This window comes from Theropithecus gelada, chromosome 15 (genome assembly GCF_003255815.1).
Source record: "Theropithecus gelada isolate Dixy chromosome 15, Tgel_1.0, whole genome shotgun sequence".
NCBI lineage: Eukaryota > Metazoa > Chordata > Mammalia > Primates > Cercopithecidae > Theropithecus > Theropithecus gelada.
Genome location: NC_037683.1, coordinates 47,557,711 through 47,566,684, shown reverse-complemented (window position 1 = coordinate 47,566,684; position 8,974 = coordinate 47,557,711). Strand labels below are relative to the sequence as shown.

Here is an 8,974-nt window from a genome sequence, read left to right as displayed (position 1 = left end):
TTTGTGGTTTTATCTGCCTTTGGTCTTTGATGATGGTGATGTACTGATGGGGGTTTTGGTGTAGGTCTCCTTTCTGTTTGTTAGTTTTCCTTCTAACAGTCAGGACCCTCAGCTGCAGGTCTGTTGGAGTTTGCTTGAGGTTCGCTCCAGACCCTGTTTGCCTGGGTATCAGCAGCGGAGGCTGCAGAAGATAGAATATTGCTGAACAGCAAGTGTTGCTGTCTGATTCTTGCTCTGGAAGCTTCATCTCAGGGGTGTACCCAGCTGTGTGAGGTGTGAGGTGTCGGTCTGCACCTAGTGGGGGATATCTCCCAGTTAGGCTACTCAGGGGTCAGGGACCCACTTGAGCAGGCAGTCTGTCCGTTCTCAGATCTCAACCTCCGTGCTGGGAGAACCACTGCTCTCTTCAAAGCTGTCAGACAGGGACTTTTATATCTGCAGAGGTTTCTGCTGCTTTTTGTTTAGCTATGCCCTGTCCCTAGAGGTAGAGTCTACAGAGGCAAGCAGGCCTCCTTGAGCTGCAGTGGGCTCCACCCAATTCAAGCTTCCCGGTGGCTTTGTTTACCTACTTAAGCCTCAGCAATGGCAGGTGCCCCTCCACCAGACTCACTGTTGCCTTGCAGTTAGATCTCAGACTGCTGTGCTAGCAATGAGGGAGGCTCTGTGGGCATGGGACCCTCTGGGCCAGGTGTGGGACATAATCTCCTGGTGTGCCATTTGCTAAGACCCTTGGTAAAGTGCAGTATTAGGGTGGGAGTTGCCCGATTTTCCAGGTGTTGTGTGTCTCAATTTCCCTTGGCTAGGAAAAGGAATTCCCTTCCCCCTTGTGCTTCCCAGGTGAGGCGATGCCTCGCCCTGCTTCAGCTCTTGCTGGTCAGGCTGCACCCATGGACCAGCATTGACTGTCCGACACGCCCCAGTGAGATGAACCCGGTACCTCAGTTGAAAATGCAAAAATCACCCATCTTCTGTGTTGCTCACGCTGGGAGCTGGAGGCAGGAGCTGTTCCTATTCAGCCATCTTGGGTGCCCCCCTGATGTACTTTTAATTTTTTGTTTTTTTAAAGATGGGGTATTGCTGTGTCACCCAGGCTGCAGTGGTGTGATCATAGCTCACTGCAACCTCAAACTCCTGGGTAATCAAGTGATCCTCCCACCTCAGCCTCCAAGTCGCTAGGACAATAGGCATGTGCCACCATGCCTGGCTAATTTTTTCTTTTCTTTTTCTTTTTTTGTAGAGACAGGGTCTTGCTTCACTGCCCAGGCTGGTCTCAAACTCCTGACTTCAAGCCATCTGCCCGCCTCAGCCTTCCAAAGTGCTGGGATTATAGGCATGAACTGCCATGCCCAGCTAGCTCTAATGCTTTACTAGTCCCACCTATCCTCTATATTTGTATCAAAGAAGCCCTTAAAATATTGACAAGGAAGGAGTGAACTGAGAGAAGCAGGAGGAGATTCTGAGGCAACACTGACAAGTAGGAGTCAGCCCATTATTTCATTAGTGTGTGTGTATGTTATCATTTCATGGAAGAGATAGTGGTGAAATTATTTAAAAACACGGTATGGCCAGGCACAGTGGCTCATGCCTATAATCCCAGCACTTTGGGAGGCCAAGGTGGGAGGATCCCTTGAGCTCAGGAGTTTTAAGACCAACGTGGGCAACACAGCGAGACCTCATCTCTACAAAAAATGAACAAAATTAGCTGGGCATGGTGGTGTGTGCCTGTAGTCCTATCTACTCAGGAGGCTGAGGTGGGAGGATTGCTTGAGCCCAGGAGGTTGAGGCTGCAGTGAGCTGAGATTGCGCCACTCAGTTCAGCCTGGGTGACAGAGCAAGACCCTATCTCAAAAAAGGAGCAAATAAAAACAACAAAAATACAAGGTATTAATAATTTTCTGGATGACACTGAGGAGGACTCATTGTTAGAAAATAGTGATAGCTCACTTTTAAAGCAATAAAGTGCTTCTGTGGTTCTGTGATGAAGAAAAGTCAGGATTCCAGGGATTACAATGAGTTTTCATGCTTAAGGAATGAAGATTTTGTAGATTTTAGAGATAATTCATCTTTAGGATTTTTTGTCTTTTTACATTTCTAGTAGAAGTCATTAATTGTTTCCCTGTTGGACATTGGCATATGAATATTCAGTAAATATGAATTTTTACTGTATTCATAAGTCATTAGAAATCCTTCATATTTATAATTATATTTTATGCTTTGTATCTATTTTTATTGAAATATTTACATGTCTCAGCAGTAGGCTTTTGGAAAGTTACCTTTATCTCCTCTCCCATTTGGGCCCGTGTGGGTTTATGACTTTATTTTGTGTTTTAAATTAATTTATTTACTTTGAGACAGGGTCTCTCACTTTTTAGCCCAGGCTACATGGCTCCCAGGCTCAAGTGGTCCTCCTACCTCAGCCTTCTGAGTAGCTGGGACCACAGGCGCACACCACCACACCAGCTACTTTTTTGATTTTTTGTACAGATGAGGTCTCACTGTGCTGCCCAGGTTGGTCTCAAACTCCTGAGCTGAAGTGACCATCTTAGCCTCCCAAAGTGTTGGGATTACAGGTGTAAGCCACCATGCCTGGCCTTGGTTTATGCTTTTACATGCATACATGCACCAAAAAAATTTACTGTAGTTTTAGTCGGGGCTCAGCGAGAAGTGAAAATAAAGGCATGTAATTAATTTTCCATCCCTACCCTGAACTCCCACTTGTTTTAAAATTTAATGGTGTTGATCTTTAATGATTTATGTTTTATGGTTTTATGTCTTGTTTAAGAAACTCTTTTTGGCCAAGCAGAGTGGCTCATGTCTGTAATCCCAGCACTTTGGGAGGCTGAGGCAGATGGATCGCTTGAGCTCAGGAGTTCAAGACCAGCTTGGGCAACATAGTGAGACCCGGTCTCCATTTCATTTAAAAAAAAAAGTTATTTTATACCTCGAAGTTATAAACACATTCACCTATATTTTCTTCTATGTATATCTTAAACATGATGTTTTGAATCCATCTCATATGATGAAGAATTTGAAAGGTAATGTCAAGATAGAGGTATTTTAAAAAGGGAAGGGCATTAGAACCTTTAAGAAAAACAAAAAGCTGAGTGACAAAGGAAAAGTGATCTACTTTGGTCTGCAGAGAACATTTATATAGTCAAAATAATGTAATATGTGATAATACATATTATGTAATAGTAATCCACAATAATATAAACTGTAATTATGATCTAAATGTGATAATATAATCATGATCTAAATATCATGGTATGACTATATTTAGAGGATGCAGTGACAGGAGAGTTGGCAAGAGAGTTAAATCTTCACTTTTTATAGTAAGAAGTCATCTGGTAATGTTTAAAATAGGTAAATCAAGAAACAGAGGTATAGGCAAAGTACTTAGACATATGGCACTAAGAAATAGCATAAGAGTTAAAATTGTAGGAAATGATGTTCAGAATAAACCTTTTGGTACTTTTGGATGTATTTTTTAACTGTGAGTGTGTATTATGTGTTGTTTTTTGAGTTATGCATCAAGAGAATAAGAGAGAAAAGAGAAAGAACAGGACAATGTTGTCAAAGATGAAGGCAGACAAGGAGAGTGGCCACTCATGATCTGATGGAATAAATAATGTATTGCATGCCTCTCAGAGCAGGGCTTGAGGCAAATACCAGGCATGCAGGTGTGGCAGGAGAATTTAGTGAAATAGGGAATTTTGTTTTTGTCTGCCTTTTTCTTTTCACTATAGAGTAGGCAAGAGTTTTGGCGGGGCTGGGAGTGATATCCTGATGTCAAAGTGAGCCTGATGTCAAAGGCTTTTTGTAAATGTCTTAAACCAGGGGAAAATGCCAGGCATAGAGGCTCACACCTGTAATCCCAGCAACTTGGAGCCTGAGGCAGGAGGATCCCTTGAGCCCAGGAGTTTGAGGTTACAGTGAGCTATGATCCTACCTTTGCACTCCAGCCTGGACCACAGAGCAAGCCTCATGTCTTAAAAAAAAAAAAAAAAAAGAAAGAAAGTAAACTTGGGGAAGAGGTTATGCCCTGGAGGGGCTGAGGAGAGGGAGAGAATTCTTCAGGACTGCAAAGGGATTAGTGTGTACATCCAGCCAGAGTGGGCACTGGGCTCTAATTTCTGGCTGTTATGGGGCAAGTGACAGGACTGTTGAGTAGATGGCTTCAGGGGGTATCTGGGGAGGCCAAGTCCAAGCCCAGAGGCTGTCATATCTGAATTCTTATGTCTCAAATGTGGAGTCTAGGACTTGAAGAAATATACCTGCTGGACCCACAGGGGTCAGAACACTCATTGATGAGAATGATGTCCAATTATGAGATGGCGTGGGAGGTAGGTAGGAGGCCTCCCGTGGGCCTTGAGGTTTCCGTGACCTTTGCATAACCCTTGGCAGATGGGATCCCCCAAGAGTGCCTGGTGTTGAATTTCTCATCAGCACTCTAATGCAGTAGCTTGTAGTAGGAATTAAGTTCATTTAAGGAACATATCAAAATGTAGTATTTCTTGCATATCTGAGTTTATAGATTAATTTAACACCTGCTGCCCTAGGACAGGTAGGGGAGAGGCCCTGTCTTCACCTGCTGCAAGAGGAGCAGACAAGCCAATACTTGCAGATGTTAGGATAGGTGGTAAGTGCTGTGGCATACTCAGGTGCCTACAAAAGGAAAAAGTGACGGAGCAGCCACTTCTAGCTTCTGAAGTTCCTACCTTTCTTCTTCTTTTTCTTCTTCTTTTTTTTTTTTCCTGAGACAGAGTCTTACTCTTGTCACCCAGACTGGAGTGCAATGGCATATCTCAGCTCACTGCAAGCTCCGCCTCCCAGGTTCAAGTATTTCTCCTGACTCAGCCTCCCGAGTAGCCGGGATTACAGGTGCCTGCCACAATGCCCAGCTAATTTTTGTACTTTTAGTAGAGACGGGGTTTCACCATGTTGGCCAGGCTGGTCTCGAACTCCTGACCTCGTGATCTGCCTGCCTTGCCCTCCCAAAGTGCTGGGATTACAGGCATGAGCCACTGTGCCCAGTCTCGAGGTTCCTACCTTTCTCGCCCTTCCCCAGGATCTGTTCCCTTCTTTCTCACATTGCCCGGCCCAATCTGATGGCCTCTTCTCTCCCTGCCTGGAAGTGAGTGGGGATATAGAAGGGTCTTCACTCTGGGGAGGAAGAGGTAAAGGAGAGCCATCTGGGGCCTTCCAGGAGAGGAGACTGATTCACACCTGAATCCTGGGGTTCTGAAAACCTGATCCAGGAGACTTATTCCTTGACTTCAAGGGGTTTAAGGGACTAAAGTAGTCTGGATCTCAGCCAGGAAAGAAAGGAGGGGAGAAAAAGGGAGGAGGTTTTTCCATCTGGAAGGAGGCTGAGCAAGTCCAGGGGCCCAGATAGAAACAGAAGGAGAGCGCAACAGCCCCATTAAACAAAGAGGAGAGGTCGAGGCCCGAGCTTCACTGAATAGGGCTGAAGCAAGTCCCCTTGGGTCTTTGCCTTCCATGGGCTCTCTCAGGGCTGGAACTGTGCTAGGGTAGGTTTAAATATAACTTGTGTTTGTCTGTGTTTTAGATGGGCCCAAGCCACAGCTTCCCTCCTAGGGACCCTTCCAAAGAACTACTTGGAGGGTCTTATTGACTAGTTCCCAGGGAAAGGAGAGGAAGTCTCTGGGATAGCTGGGAAAAGGTCTGAAGGTCATGGAAAAGATCTGAAGGTCACTCCTGGAGTCAGTGCTGAACAGATTCAGGGTCTCAGAGGCCTGCAGAGCTGTTGGGGATGTGTGCTCCATGTCCACCATCTCTCCATTGGCAGGATTCCTCAGAAGACCGGGTCCTACCCTGTCCATCAACCTCCATTTAACTGCCTAGGGGTGTGGGCACCCGAGAGGCAAGGAAACTCTTGGGGTAGATGGGAATATAGCATGTGTGACCCCACCTTGTAGGGGCTTTGGCATCCCGGTGGACATAAACACATGGGAACAGGTACTTGGGTGGGAGGCCGGAACAGCTTTTTATTCAGTTAGGTATAAGTCATATTTACAAGGAAGAGGTGGGGTACACTGGGGAGCAGTATCAGGTCCAGGGTCCTGGTGATTCTCCTTCGAGGGGACAGTCCTGCTGCCTCCTCTCATGCTCCCTGGGAGATTCTCCCTCCTCGGCCTCTCTGGGCCTGGCCTGGTGTGGGCAGCTCAGCCATGCAGGGTAGAGCTGGGAATGCAGATGGGGTGGTTAAAGCAGGAGAAAGAGTGTGGTAATGCCAGCATGGGGTGGCTGCTCCAGGGCCCCTGAGCATAGCCTCCTTCTTGCCTTTTGGGTTCAGGCTTCAAGCCCTGGTGAGGCTGGTGGGGTCTCCAGGGCTCCAGGCTGCTCACTGGGCTATGGCCCTTTAGGGGTCTGTGACTGCTCAGTCCTGTGAGGGCAGAAGAGAGGTGTGAGGGGCTGACTGAGGCTCCCCTTTACCCACGTCCCTTCAGATTCCTCACCTCTTGCAGCCCTTTCCCTTTTTGCCATTCTTGGGGACCCCCCTGTCCTTCCTGCAACCCTGGGCTGGTTTCCGTGGGGCTGGTGTCTTGTCCAGATGCTGCATCAGCTGCTGCACCCAGAGCTCCTTTGGGTCTGCACATAGCTCTGCCTGAGAGCGCTTTCGGGGCAAGAACCTGCGGGTGGGCGGGCTAGTAAGCCTTCTTAGTCTTGCCCACCATGCCCTCCCACCCCGTCACCAGCCTGTACCCACCCCTTTGTGTCCACTCACAGGATAGCTGGGATGGAGCAGCCTAAGCTTGGTTCCTGCTTCCGGTAGCTGCGGACAACCTTGGCGGGAATCTTCCTTTGGCTGTACTTGAGGCAGCAGTCCTGAGCCCCTCCATCACTGCCTGCAGGGTGGGATTCACAGGGAGCCAGGGGCTGCTTGCAAGCTCCTACCCTGGCCTCTTCGTCCCCTTAGCCCCATCCAAGGCCCCTCCCTGCCTTGGTACCTTGGGTCCCGGGGATGCCAAAGGCCAGAACCAGGATAAGGAGGCTCAGAGCCAGTGACTGAGCCATGTCTGTGGTAAAGGGTGAGTAAGAGGCCAGAGCTGAGGGTGAGGTGGGCAGCTGCAAGTTGGGGGTCTGTGCGTGGGCTGGGATTGGCCTGCTATTTATATAGCCAGGCACTTTCACTTCCCTTCTCTTATCCCCACTCCTTTTCCTTCCTGAAAGCTGGATCCGCTGGCACCCAGCCTCACTTATCTCAAACTAAATGGACTGTCCTCAGTTGCCAAATTTTATGTCCTCATCAGTTGAGTATGTCGGGCCTGAGCCTTCCTTCTATTTCCAGCTACTGCTTTCATGCAGGCCTCACCACCTCTCTCCTGGTACACCATGACTGTCTCCTCACTACGCTCCAGGATCCATACCCTTCCCCTCCTTCCAGCAAATCTGATTATTAAATTGTAAGAGTTCTTTTTTTTTTTTTTTGAGACAGGGTCTAACTCTGTCACCCAGGCTGGAGTGTAGTGGTGTGATCTTGGCTCACTGAAATCTCCGCCTCCTGGGCTCAAGTGATCCTCCCACCTCAACCTCCCCAGGAGCTGGGACTACAGGCAAGCACCACCGCGCCTGGCTGATTTTTCTATTTTTTGTAGAGACGAGGTTTCACTATGTCTAGCCCAGGCTAGTCTCGAACTCCTGGGCTCAAACGATCTGCCTGCCTTAGCCTCTTGAGGAGCTGGGACTACAGGCACATGTCACCACGTCCGGCTACTGTTTTAATTTTTAATTTTTATTTTTTCCATAGATGAGGTCTTGCTATGTTGCCCAGTCTGGTCTTGAACTCCTGGGCTCAAGCGATCCTCCTGCCTTGGCCTCCCAAAGTGCTGGAATTATAGGTATAAGTGACTGCACCTGGTCTGTAGCATAACCATTTTGATTCCCCTTTGCTTTCCTCTTCTATATATTTTGTAGTTATTTTCCTAATGGATACCTTGGTGATTATAATTAACATTCTAAGCTGATAACAACCTAGTTTGAATAATACTAACTTAGTTTCAATAATGTATAAACACTTTGCTCCTATACATTTTAGTCCCTTCTTTATATTGTTATTGTCACACATCTTTATACATTGTGTTCCCATTGACATAGATTTATAATTATTGTTTAATGCATTTGCCTTTTAAATTATATAGAAAAAAATGGAGCTACAAACTAAAAATACAATACTAGCTTTTATCTTTTTTTTTTTTTTTTGACGCAGGGTCTGGCTTTGTCACCCAGGCTAGAGTGCGGTAGCACAATCTCAGCTCACAGCAGCCTCAACCTCCTGGGCTAAAGTGATCTTTCCACCTCGCCTCCTGAGTAGTGGGCCACCATGCCTGGCTAATTTTTGTATTTTTTGTAGACACAAGGTCTCACTATGTTGCCCAGGCTAGTCTCAAACACCTGACCTCAAGTGATCCACCCATCTTGGCCTCCCAAAGTAATGGGATTACAAGTGTGAACCACCATACCTGGCTATGTTGTTACTTTTTGTTTGTTTGTTTGTTTTGTTTTTTGTTTTTTGAGACACGGTCTCACTTTTTTGCCCAGGCTGGAGTGGAGTGGTGTGATCTTGGCTCACTGCAACCACCACCCTCCGGGTTCAAGCCATTCTCCTGCCTCAGCCTCCTGAGTAGCTGGGATTATGGGCACCTGCCACCACATCCAGCTAATTTTTCTGTTTTTTGTAGAGGTGGGGTTTCACCATATTGGCCAGGCTGGTCTCAAACTCCTGACCTCAAGTGATCCGCTCACCTTGGCCTCTCAAAGTGCTGGGATTACAGGCATGAGCCACTGCGCCCGGTCTGCTGTGTGGTTATGTTTATCAGAGATCTTTGTTTCTTTGTGTGGCTGTGAGTTATTATTTTTTATCCTTTTGTTTCATTCTGAAGGTCTCCCTTTAGCATTTCTTTCTTTGTTTTTACGTTTTTTCTTTCTCCCTTTAGCTTTTCTTGTGGGCAGG

General features: G+C 47.0%; 1 protein-coding gene across 1 annotated transcript; it reads right to left on the bottom strand.

The window, feature by feature from the left end:
* Positions 1-5,983: 5,983 nt before the first annotated feature.
* Positions 5,984-7,131, bottom strand: CCL21 (C-C motif chemokine ligand 21). Its single transcript, XM_025359920.1, has 4 exons — positions 6,972-7,131; positions 6,749-6,869; positions 6,480-6,653; positions 5,984-6,406 (listed from the first exon to the last, which is right to left on the bottom strand). The coding sequence occupies exons 1-4, from the start codon at positions 7,036-7,038 to the stop codon at positions 6,373-6,375; spliced, it is 396 nt and encodes a 131-aa protein (XP_025215705.1). The 5' UTR covers positions 7,039-7,131; the 3' UTR covers positions 5,984-6,372.
* Between the last annotated feature and the right edge of the window lie 1,843 nt (positions 7,132-8,974).

Bases quoted from the DNA above. Each gene is read 5' to 3' on its own strand.
- CCL21 (XM_025359920.1), bottom strand. From the start codon at position 7,038: ATGGCTCAGTCACTGGCTCTGAGCCTCCTTATCCTGGTTCTGGCCTTT. The intron at 6,870-6,971 runs GTACCAAGGCAG...CCCACCCTGCAG, and splicing joins TGGCATCCCCGGGACCCAAG to GCAGTGATGGAGGGGCTCAG. The intron at 6,407-6,479 runs GTGAGGAATCTG...CTGCCCTCACAG, and splicing joins AAGGGAAAGGGCTGCAAGAG to GACTGAGCAGTCACAGACCC.